Source organism: Petaurus breviceps, unplaced genomic scaffold (assembly GCF_028583685.1).
Source record: "Petaurus breviceps papuanus isolate PSGF00001 unplaced genomic scaffold, PetGlider_PUasm1.0 186, whole genome shotgun sequence".
Taxonomy (NCBI): domain Eukaryota; kingdom Metazoa; phylum Chordata; class Mammalia; order Diprotodontia; family Petauridae; genus Petaurus; species Petaurus breviceps.
Window position 1 is genome coordinate 29572267 of NW_027185798.1, and position 12595 is coordinate 29584861.

General features: G+C 43.9%; 1 protein-coding gene across 5 annotated transcripts in view; it reads left to right on the forward strand.

The window, feature by feature from the left end:
* The window catches only part of HNF1B (HNF1 homeobox B), a 79757-nt gene that overhangs the window by 60150 nt on the left and 7012 nt on the right, over positions 1 to 12595 (forward strand). For all 5 annotated transcript variants that reach the window (XM_069089968.1, XM_069089966.1, XM_069089967.1 and 2 more), the window contains exons 7-8: positions 2377 to 2571; positions 6154 to 6272. In XM_069089968.1, the coding sequence (XP_068946069.1) occupies positions 2377 to 2571; positions 6154 to 6272 (314 nt within the window). The remainder of the gene's footprint in view (positions 1 to 2376; positions 2572 to 6153; positions 6273 to 12595) is intronic.

Genomic DNA, 12595 nt, shown 5'->3' on the forward strand with positions numbered 1-12595 from the left:
CCTTCCTTCCTTCCTTCCTTCCTTCCTTCCTTCCTTTTTTTGGTTTTTCTTTCTTTCTTTCTCTTTCATTCTTCCTCTTTGGTTGACTCTTTTTATTCCCTTCCTGCCTTAAGAAAGCACCATGGAAAGGACAATAGATTTGGAGTCAGACTGCCAATGTGGTTGAGTCATTTAGCAGGACTCAGTTTCCCCATCTAGAAAATGAAGGGGTGGGGTGGATAAGATGGCCTCTCTGTTTTCTTTAAGTTGTAAATCTGTGCTACTATGATCTTCTGACATGGCTGGTAGGTTAGGGAATGAAGAGGAGGTTTCATCACATCACAGTTATTTAAGGGGGAAAAATCCTTGCCCCCCTCCAGATTTACTCCTCTCTTGTAACAAAGAAAACAACAAAGCAAATACCCTTGATATAGGGACCCCATACCTGACAACGTGTAAATACTGCCTTAGTATGTCATCCTTTCTTCTCCACCTTCCATATTTTTCACTTCTCCCCTCTATGGTACCCTATTAAACCCCCCCTCCCAACAATTTCCCTTAAGTCATACATGGTAATCAGACCTCTTTAGCTACTGCTTTAGGAGTTCAGTACATGTCCTTGGGGGAGAATTCTGGGAAGGTCTGCAAGGAGCCCAATATTCAGGGGCCTGACCCCAAATTCAGAAGCAGAAAAGGGCCTTGATGGAATAGGATCCAGCTACAATGGCTGGGTCCTGGTGCCATCATCTTAGAGTCAAGGGAACTGGCACAGAGGAGGGGCACATGGGTAAAGCCCAGTACAGCCACTCCCAAGGACAGACTCTAATTTAATACTTCTTCCATGGTATCTGTTTTTCTGCCAAACCATAACCTCTCATTGTCTGACACTTAAATTCAGATACTGTCTCTCAGACCCACTCTACTTGACTTTTTATTATACGTGGAAAATAGGCCAACACACTTAACGTATCACACCAGATAGGAATATACAGATTTCTCCAGAATGGGTTAGCTGAGCTTGGGCTCCTTCACATTCCTGCCCTCTAGTGGTTAGACACAGACTAGCACCTCTTAGGAGCTAAATGATTCCCAGGCTGATCTACTTGATGTGGAGGGAGCATTGACTTTCTTTCTCTCCATATTAAATTAAAATTTATTTTTCTCAACTTATTTTCTCTTCTTTCCACCCATAAAAAAACCAAAAATAAAACTTGTAATATTCATTGCCTTAAAGATGACTAAATTGAGCAGAGACTTTGACCCAGAAGTACTACTTCCTACTAGGCCTAGATTAAAAAGATATTGAAGAAAGAGGAAAAAAAACCTCTAATGCACACAGATATTTACAGGAGTCCTTTTTTATGGTGACAAAGACCTGGAAACTCTGAAGGTTCCCATCAATTGGAGAATGGCCGAACAAATGATATATGGATGTAATGGGATATTATTGTGCCATAAGAAATGATGGAGGAGAAGGTGCCAGAGAGACCTGGGAAGACTTCCACTCGTTTTCTCTTGCCATAAGAGATGACTGATTCTCTCTCTCCTTCCCTCCCTCCCACCCTGTCTTTCCTTTTCTTTCTCTCTCTCTCTTTCTTTTTCTCTGTCTTTCTCTTTTTTCTCTCTGTCTCTCCCTCCCCTCTCTCCCTTCTCTTTGTCTCTTTGACACTTTTTCTCTCTCTGTATGTCTCTCTTTATCCCCTTTTCTCTTTGTCTGTCTCTATCACTCTGTTTCTCTTAGTGCCTCCTTACCTTTTTCCCCTTCTCTTTCTCTGTCTTTTTTTCTCTCTGTCTCTCCCTCACTCTTTCCCTTGTCTTTCTCTGTCTCTTTATCTCTGTCTTTGTCTCTTTCTCTCTCTGTGTATGCCTTTCTTTATCCCCCTTTTCTCTTTGTCTCTATCACTCTATCTCTCTTTGTGTCTCCTTCCTGCTCTCCCATTCTCTTTCTCTGTCTTTATCTTTTTCTGTCTCTCCCTCCCCCCTCTCTCCTTCTCTTTCTCTGTCTCTTTGTCTCTGTCTTTGTCTTTCTTCCCCATTTCTCTTTGTCTCTATCACTTTATCTCTGTCTGTCTGTTTATCTCTGTGTCTCCTTCCTTCTCTCCCCTTCTCTTTCCATCTTTCTGTCTCTTTCTCTGTCTCTCTCTGTCTCTGCCTCTCCCTCTCTCCCTCTTCTCTTTTTATCTCTCTCTCTCCTCTCTTTGTCTGTCCCTGTCTCTTAATATACCCTTCCCCTTCTTTTACTCCACCTCTGTGTCTCTCCCCAGCTCCCAGGCCCTTTTCTTCCAGCCAGCTTTCCCAGTGGTGTCTGCCAGCCCCTGGTGAGTGGGAGGGAGCAGTTACTGAACTTGTAGTCCCTGTGTCTGAAGCCTTCTCCACTGTCTTCTCTTGCTCCCACAGGCCTCAACACGTCCCAAGGCCAGAGCGTCCCTGTCATCAACAGTGTGGCAGGCAGCTTGGCCACCCTGCAGCCCGCCCAGTTCCCCCCGCAGCTGCACAGCCCTCACCAGCAGCCGCTCCTGCAGCAGCCCCCTGGAAACCCCATGGCCCAGCAGCCTTTCATGGCAGCAGTAACTCAACTCCAGAACTCCCACAGTAAGGAGCCTAGCAAGGCGAGGGCGGTTGGGCAGAGCCCTGGTGAGGCTCCCTTGTTTCTCCTCCTCCAGGCTTGGGTCCCTCACCTGTTCCAGTGCAGATTGGGGTTGCCTCCTTTCAGACATAGCAAATAGGATTTATTGAATACAATCCTGGTCTGCTGGGAAGGACCGAGTGAGTCCTGGAAGAACTGAGGTTGAATGGAGAAGACACGAAACTTGGAGTCAAAGTCATTCATCCTTTCTGGGCCTCAGTTTCCTCTATCTGTAAAACTCAGTGGTTAGGTTCACCCCTAAGGCTTCCAGCCTTCTAGGCCTGTGCTTCATTCTGGGCCTCATTTTTCTCATTCAGTTGAATTCCACTTCACAAAGCATTTTTTTTTTTTTAAAGCAATTGGGGTTAAGTAACTTGCTCAAGGTTACACGGCCAGTTATTTCTGGGTGTGGTGCTGAGTATCTGAGCCCGGATTTGATCCAGGTCATCCCGACACTGGAGGCAGTGCTCTTACTCAATGAGCCACCTGGCCGCCCCTCACAAAGCATTTATTAAGCACCCACTGTGTACCAGGAACAATAGTGGACACTGGGAACAAAATAAACAAAAACAAAATGATCCCTACCCTTAATGAACTTGAATTCTACTAAGGGGGTGGGGAGAGAACACCATACACACATATCATATATAAAATTATATATATGTTTCAACACATGTACATACATATTACATGTGTGTATGTATACACATACACATATGTGTAAATGCAAGATAATTACAGGAAGGTGGTAGGAACCCTAAGAACTGAGGGAATGAAAATGGGGAGGGGGTAGACCAGACCAAAGTTTCCTAACCTTTTCGTGGCATGACCCCTTTAGTGGTCTGGTGAAGCCCACAGACTCCCCAGAATAATATTTTTAAATGCATAAAATGAAAGACATAGGATTATAAAAGAAACCAATTTTATTGAAATAGTTATCAGTATGTTTAAAACCAAGTTCATGGACCCCGGGGTTGAGTCCCTAGGTTAGCCAATCTCTAAAGCCCCATCCACCTCTAAATTTTTTGATTCTGGGCATCCCTTCCCTTGCCTGGAGCCTTCCAAAGGGAAGGTCCCAGGAGGGCAATCCTGCTATGGTAGGTACCAAACGTGCCGGTCTCTGCAGATGCAAGTACAGAGAATGAGGCAGTCTCTCCCCACAAGGATATTTTATTCTAGTAGGGGATACTATAAGTCCATACTAAGCTTATGCAGAATATTTTATAGTGGACAGATATGAATAAAGACAAGTTAATTTGGGAGGGCTGGTGCTGGCAGCTATGGGGATGAGGAAAGGTTTACATAATGAGATCCAACCACAGGAAAATATAGGAGGCCTCCCAAAGCCTCTCTAACACCGGCCCTCCTCCCCACCTTCATTTCTCTAGGCAACATGATGAATCTTGGGGGAATAGACTAGCAGGAGAAAGTTAGAGCTCTGCCTCAAGAAGGGATTTCTAACTTCTTTCTCTCCTCTGCACTGTCCCCAAAGGCAGGCTCAGCCTGACCTCCTTCCTATAACTACCATCTCATATCTTGTCAGGAGACTGTCCCAGACCTCTGTCAGCATCCCTGGAAAGATACTCCAGGCAGTTCCAGGCCCAGTTCCAGACTCAGGTCTCTCTCAGAGTACAGGAGGAGGTCCCAGGGGAGAGAGACATAAAGAGCCCTCCTTGGAGGAGTTGGGGACCAGTCACTGTGCAGGAATTTGTGGCTGTTTAGTCATTTTCAGTTGTGTCTGACTCTTGGTGACCCCACTTGGTGTTTTCTTGGCAGAGATACTGGAGTGGTTTGATGCTTCCTTCTTCAGCTCATTTTACAGATGAGGAAACAGAGACAAACAGGGTTAGGTGACTTGCCCAGGGTCATATAGTTAATGTTAATTAAGTGCAGGAATTAGAGCTAGGTATTTTCTTTCCTCTCTCTGGGTAGTTTGGGGCAGGGCCATGGGGTCTGAGAGAGCAAAGCCAGGTTTAGAGGCTTCTGTCCCCATGGTTCCTAGTCCCCATAGAGGTCTATGAAGCAGGTTTGTGATCCCCATCTCACATTCCAATCACATTTTTATGATTTCTCAGACTCTGCCACAGCCTGAATCTGAGCCCTAAGCCACTCACCACCAGGACTCTTTCTTCTGGCACCTACTTACATGGTCTTACCTTCTGCCCTACCCCCTCCAGTCCAAGCCTGGGGCTGACCTCCCAGGTGACCAGGCCCAAGGCTGGCGTGGCTGTGACTGGCAGCTACCTCTGGAATGTCAAGACCAAAACTGAACACAATGGGCTATCCCATGAGGCTCTTTTCAAGTAGAAACTAGTACATGTGATAAAAAAAATGTCCCAGGGATGCCTTTCATAACTACAGTTATTTCTGAGGAAAAACAAAACAAAACAAAACTCTTTCCTCATCCTCATTGAACTTTCCCTTGTAACAAAGAAAAACAAATAAGCATATATACCAATGCAGTGACCACATTGGACAAAGTATACAATGATCTGCCCCAGTATTGTACACTCTTTTCCCCCTCCCCCACCATAAGTGGGAAGTATGATTCTTTCTCTATTTTTCCCAAGACCCTTAGTAGTTTTTCAGTTTCTCAGACCTGAGCTTAGTGTGACATTGGGCAAGTCACTTAACCCAACTGCCCTGCATTCCCCCCTCCAAAAAACAAGATAAATAAATTTTACTGCTGATCTTTGTTTTTATACCACCTTCCTTTCTGAATCTATCACTCACTTACCCACAGAGTAAACAATTGAGAGAGAGAGACAGAGAGATCGAGAAAGACAGGAGAGAGATTGAGAGACAGAGACAGAAACAGAGAGAAAGAGAGACAGAGAGAGGAGAGAGAGGGAGAGACAGGGAGAGACACAGAGAGAGAAGCAACAGTAAAATCATAGCAAGTTTGCCATCATTTTTAATGTTCTATGCCTAGAGTCTTCCACCTCTGCAATAATCTACTGGTTGTATGACCCAGAACAAGCCACTTAAACTTTTAGTGCCTCAAGGCAACTCTAACCCTAAAAGCAGAGAACAGGTTCTGACTTGTTTTAGAAGAGGGATTTGCTTATCAGGAGTTTTCTATACCAAATGAAATTAAAAAAAAAATTCATTAGAATGGATTCTCCCAGAAGATAGTGCGTCGTGTTTTTTGGCTTTGTTTTTCTCTTTGTATATTCACAAGTACCATAGCACACTGCCTTGTACACAGTAGGTAATTAATAGATGTTTATTGGATTCAGCTTGCATTAGCTGAGGCTTCATAAGCCCCACTTTTTAGTTGGGGCTCCATACTCTAAGCCCATTTGATCACTCATCTTTTCCTTGGTAATTTATGTAGAAAACCAGAATGAAAGCATTCCCCATGACCCTGGCCTTCCAGCTGTAAAAGGAAACAGAAGTAGTTTTAGGGAGCTGTTTTATAGGTACCCCCTCCCCCAGGGCTAACTCCCCCCAGGGCACTGAGAGGGTGGGTCCTCTCTCTGCGGGGTGACTGCTATCTGCACAACTTTATGTGCTTGCTGACTTTTCTTCATTTTCTTTCTCTCCAGTGTACACACACAAGCAGGAACCCCCCCAGTATTCCCACACCTCCCGGTTTCCGTCTGCCATGGTGGTCACAGACACCAGTAGTATTAGTACGCTCACCAACATGTCTTCCAGTAAACAGGTAATTCTGGTATGTCAGGGGCTGGTTGGGATTTGGGGAAGGTGTATAGGTGCTGCAGATGGGGAGGGAAGATGGTTAGGACAAAGGAAAGTCATGTAGAGGGGTTGCCAAATAATATTTATATATAGGTTTGCAAAGCCTGAAGTACCTGTTTATATAAATGCTAGCTATCATTATGACTTTATTGCTAGATAGAGACTTCACCATAAGCTTAGTATCCCGATACAAGTAGCTAGGAGAAAGAATGCTGGGCTTGGAATCTGATGAACTGGATTCAAGTTTCAAGTCTATCTCTAACTAGATCTGTGACCAAGTCTTTTAATTCTTTGAGTTTTTTCCACCCCCTCACTTATAAACTGGGAATGAGGATATTTTTACCACCTACCTCACTGGGCTTTTAGGAGGAAAGCACTCTATAAAGCTTGATATAAATAAGCCCTAGTATCAGGGACTCACCGGGATCACAAGCAAATGAATGAATGAATGAATGAAAAAGCATTTATTAAGCACTTACTGTATTCCACACGCTGTTATAGAAATCAGAGTCATATTGGAGCATCATGGATTCAGAGTTGCTAGGGACCTTAGAAGTCATTGGGTCCAAATTTTTGGTTTTTTAGATAAGGAAACTGAGTCAGAGAAGTGTTTTGTCCAGGGCCACATAGCAAGTAAGTATCCGAGGCAGGATTTGAATCCAGGTCCTCTAAACTCCAACGTCAGTGGCACATCCAACATTCATTCTGTCTCCAGAGACAGAACAACAGAGTGAAGAACAAGCCAAAAGTGCCTGGCTCTGCACAGGCCTCTCTACCTTCCAGGGGGTGGTCTTTGTCAGGCAGCATAGTGGGATAGTGAAGCCTTCTTGGAGGCCTAGACAGTTGTTTATGCCTAGACAGATGTACCACTGACCAGTCCCCTCTGTCTGTAATTCTGTGGGCTCACAGCCCCGTTTTGTTACTACCTGCTTGACCTTTTGTAAGTCCCATCACTCTGGCCTTTAGCCTCCTCCTTTGTCAAATGAGAGGGTTGGGCTTGCTTTTTCTTGAAGGTCGTTCCAGTTCTATGTCTATGATCAATGACTGAAGATTGTTCACATCCCTCCCTTGTAGAAGACTTCCTGAGGATTTCTTTCAAGTAGACCTCAGCCAGCCAAAGGCCTAATGTAGAGAGGGCTCAGTGCAGATGGTTCTCCATGGCCAAGGGGTCCAAGTAGGGACTGGGCTCACCTGGGTCCAGAGTGACATAGACTCTGAATGCTTGAGGGGGAGGCCCAGTTTGAGTGGGGTGCCCAGTATGCAACTTAAGGTGGGGTTTGCTTTTCTGTCTGCCTGACCTTTTGGGGGGGGGCACATAAAAACAGTAACGAGTGGGCCTTAATAAGAAAAATGTCAAGTAACAGATCTTTGGGATGTGGAGGGAGAAAGGGAAGCTGCCATTCCATCTCCATTCCTGGCTCTGTGGTGAAGAGAGCAGAGTAACAGAGGGCAAAGACGAGACCATCACTGTAGCAGAGCCTGTCAGGTTTATTTGGGAAACTCAACTTGAAACAAAAGTTCAGAGACCTATCTGGACAGAGACTGGTTCCAAAACAATCAATAGGACATTTTGAGGAGCTGGGTCTGTGCATTGTGGGAACTGTTTGACCTTTATTGATTATGAGTTAAAAAGAAGGCAGCCTTGAACTTTTTGTCAGTTATGGCGATACTTAGCTAACTTGTTTATTCCCCCCCCATTTGAACTCTGGAAAGCATACCATATGATGTAATAGAACATAGGAGGCAGTGTGGCAGAGTGGAGAAAGCACTGCCTGTAGAGTCTGAGGATCAGGGTTCAATTCCTGCCTGTGTGTGATCTTGAGCAAATTACTCAATCTCACTGAGACTCAGTTTCCTCATCTGTAATTGAATTAGATGGCTTTAGTTCATGATCCTATGGAAGCAGAGGCCCTGGCTATGAGCCCCAGAACCTGCTCTTTGTTAGCTGTGTGACCTTGAATAAATCCCTTTTAAAAACCCTACTATTTATGCAGAGCCTTTAGGTTTACCAAACTCTTTGCATGTATTTTATTTTATCCCCACAAAAAGTTTATGAGACAGGTGCTTACAATAGAATAAAGGCAGTGATTGTTCCATTTCTATCTTTGTATCTCCTATGCTTAGTATAGTACCTGGTATATAGTAGGCATTTAATAAATGCTCAATCAAGCAACTATTTACCAATCACTTCTTAAGCCTGTTTTATGTACCAAGGAAGCATCAGGAATGATACAGAGACAAAGGCAAAAGAGTTCTTGGCTTCAAAGAGCTTACCTTCTAAGAAATTTCCATTTTATAGATGAAGAAACAGGTTGAGTGTTGAAATTTCTTATCTATGGTCACACAATTAGGAAGTGTCAGAAGAAGGATTTGAACCCAGGTGTCTGCTGGCTACAAATGCAGGGCTCTCCCTGCTATACCAAGTTGTTTTATCTGACCTCTCTGGGTCACATTTTTCCCATCTATCAAATGATAGGGTTGGGCAGATGATCTTAAAAGTCTCCCCTCCCCCCACTTTAGGTCTCTAAGATTCTGTGATGGATGCCTAGTTTTTAAAGTAAGGTCTCAGAGGGGACCTGCTGTTATGGCCAGAGCTATCATTCTGCCCCACTGCTGCTACCTACACACACACCATACCTCATCTCTTCCTCCTCCCCATCCCCTACCTAGATGAATGCTGGGATGGCTTAGAGCAGATGAAGGAGAAGTCACACCCCTTGCATGGGCACAGAGAGTACATTGTAAATCTCATGTGCTTGAAGAAGAGGGAAGGGGAGTGTGTGTGTGAGCTGCCCCTCTTCTCTCACCTAATAGAAGGTGAAAGCATCCCTCCCAATCCCCTTGCCCTCTGACTCCTAGGCGATCTTCCACCCTTTGTAGTGTGTAGGGAAAACATTTATATCTGTTCACAAATCTCAATGAAAGGGGCAGCCAGGCGTGGCCACGCTCCTCAGGTATAACACTTCCTTTGAAAGGTCTTATCAGTCCATCTGCCAGTTGGTCAGCCCTGCCTGACCTGTGATTAATTATTCTGTCTTCCCCAAGTTGACTTTGATGCTTGCTTGTTGAAACATGTCCTTCAAATTCAGGAAATGTTCTCTTAATCAAAATACTCTGAGATGCTCCCTGGGAGGGATGGTCATCAGTCCCCACAATGACTCCTCCCCTTCACTGGACAAGGTGACCAGTCAACCTTGAAAGACTGAACTGGTCCAACTATATGCTCTAATTTTCCCTATTTGGATTTTGTAGACTACCTCTTGCCCCTAAACACCCCCCCCCAGATGCTTTCCCTTCAGGATTGCCTTCTATTGCCTTTATTTTTTTCATCCATCCATCCATCCATCCATCCATCCATCCATCCATCCATCCATCCATCCATCCATCCATCCATCCATCCATTCATCCGTCCATCCGTCCATCCATCTGTCCATCTGTCCATATGTCCATACATCTGTCTATTTATTTGGAGACAATCAAGGTTATGTGGCTTGCCTGGGCTCACTCCTCCAGTAAGTGTCTGAGGTCAGACTTGAATTCAGGTCCTCCTGACTCTAAGGGCCAGCCCCTATCCACTGTGCCAAATAGCTGCTCTCATTGCCCAATATAATTATTAATGTCATCATCATTACCATCATAGGTTTTAGGGTCAAGATCAGTAATGGACATGAAATCCACAGATTGTACTGCCTTTGGGAAGTTCTTCTTCAGGGATTCCCTTTTGCCTCTTTTTACCTTTTGAGGTAAAACACAATATCCTCAGCTTAGCATTTGAATCCCTCCACAGTCTGGTTCCCACCTTCCTTTCCAGGCCTACCACATATTACATTCACCCTTTCACCCACTTTCCACTGCAGTCTAATTCACTCACTAGCTTTTTACTGCCCGTGACTTCCATGTCTAGAATAAAACTCCTTTCTCTTCTTCAAAGTGTAGCTTGGGTGCCACCTCCTAGATGAAACCTTTCCTGATTCCCCTTGCCCCAGTTTGCATTGTCTTCATCTTGAAATGACTTTGTGCCATGATCAGAAGGTCTAAGACTCAGGGCTGGAGGTGAACTTGGGTAACATCTGGTCCAACTCTCTCATTTTTGGATGAGGATACAGGCCTAGGGAGGTGAAGTGACTTGTCCAGGATCTCACAGCCAGTTTGTGTCAGAGGAGAGATCTGATCTCAATTTTTTTCTGGCTCCAAAGTCAACTCATTTCTCCTCTACAGCATCAAGTTGTATAACAACAATAATAACAACAACTCCGTCAACAACAATGACAACCAAAGAGGGACTGTATCATTGTAAAGTGACTTAGGACCAGGTCACTGACTCTTGAAATTTCAGAGAAGGTGATCACTTTTTGAAACTCTTTCCTTCATAAAATAACAGGTGACATATTCTCATAGCACAGATACAAACCCCTGAATATTCTTGAGAATCCAGCAAGTAAACCTTACTGGAGTCAAAGCATCATCATGGACAGAAGTGTTGTCCACAACCACTCTGGGCGGCGAAAATTTAAGAACATTTTAAATATTGTCAGAGCAGACACTTGTAGTCTCCAAGGCATGGGATAAAGAGCTGTCAAGATATAGAAGAAAAAAAACCCACATGGGAGCAGAATGAGGTCCCACTGTATCCATGTCATTCTATTGTCATTCAGAAGATCCTTTCAGAGTCTACAGAGGATGAGCCAACATCCCAATCCATTTATTCCATTCCAAAAGCCACCATTTTATCTACCTCTACTGAAATACTCCAATGGATTGGTAATCTTGCAGATTCAAGACTTCCCTTTAGTGATGCATATTGAAACCCTTCCAGGCTGCCTCTTCTTGTGTGCGTCCTCTTGTCCACATTCTATGAAAAATTTACCACATAGGGTACATCCAACATGCTGAAGGAATTTATCATTTTCTGTCAACAGTAGAGAACTCTGGCCATCCACCCTTCATCTTTCTTTCTCACCATGACTAAGCCATCTTGTCTTCTTATCCTACAAATCATTGATGACATTCTTTACTCCTGTTGGGTTGTGTGTTGCAGACTGCTCACACCTACCTTGTGTCTTTCCATTTAGTTCTTAGGAGTTACTGGCATTCCAAATATTGTTACCAAATAGCAATGATAATAACATGTTATTATTAAAAAAATGAATCTTGGCTGATATAGGAAGCTTGGGGTTAGTAAAAGTGCTTTGTAATCTCCCAAAAGTTATTTAGCCCACTCTCCTCCTCCTTTTCAACTCTGGGCTGAACTCATTGTTCATCTGTACTGACTGTCCCAGGTATATATACTGTTAGACAAACTCTTCTGTGTGTTCATTCAGAAGTGCATGTTGAAAGCTGGACATTCTTCATCCATTTGGTTTTCCTTACGTGGATGGTCAGGTGAAACTCCTTTGAGTCATTACCACTCTATTCCAAGAAACTGCAGTATCTTGGAACTTGATACAATCAACACAATATCAACCACAAGCTGGAACATGTGGAGTACTTCACCATCCCTTCTTGGCCTGGAACAAGCAAGTGGTGACTGGAATTTCCTTCATGTCAACTGAGAAGACTTTTGGCAGAATGCATCTCCCTGTTTTACACCTAATCTAATGTGTATTATCAGAGGTTTATTAAATGAGATTGGAAGAAATTAAAACTGTATGGGAGCTAGATGAGGTGTCAGTCCTACTGTTCCAAAGATGCTTTCAGTGAGTCTACAGAAGATAAGTTTATATCCAGTATTCTTATTTAATTACAAAAAGCAGCCTTTTCTTCCCCACCTGTGCAATAGTCTACTGAACAGCTGGCTAGTAACACGTCCTCAGACTTTCTATCCATTCCCCCAACAAAAAAGATGAGATAACAGTTATGGTAGTAATGATAATAATAATAGTTGAAACTTGCATAATATTGAAAGGAATACAAAAAACTTTGTATACATTATCTTTTTGGAAAACAGAAGAGGAATAGTCTTCACCTTGGCATCATCCTCTGTTCTCTTCTAGCTACTAATTGTGCTGCCATCTTCTTTTATGGGTAGGGGCAAGAATGTGGACAGGCCAAATGGGTGATGGAGGAAGGGACAGCAGAATTCTGAATTCTGACCATGTAGAGTCAGAGCAAATGTAATCAGTGAGAAAAATTCTCAAGAGAAATAATCTACATAATTTGCTTCAACTCAGTATCTCATCTGATTGTGCATACCAGTGTTTGGTTTTCTCCCCTCCCCTCCCCTCCCCTCCCCTCCCCTCCCCTTCCCTCCCCGCCCTTCTCTTCTGCTCCCCTCCCCTCTCCTCCCCT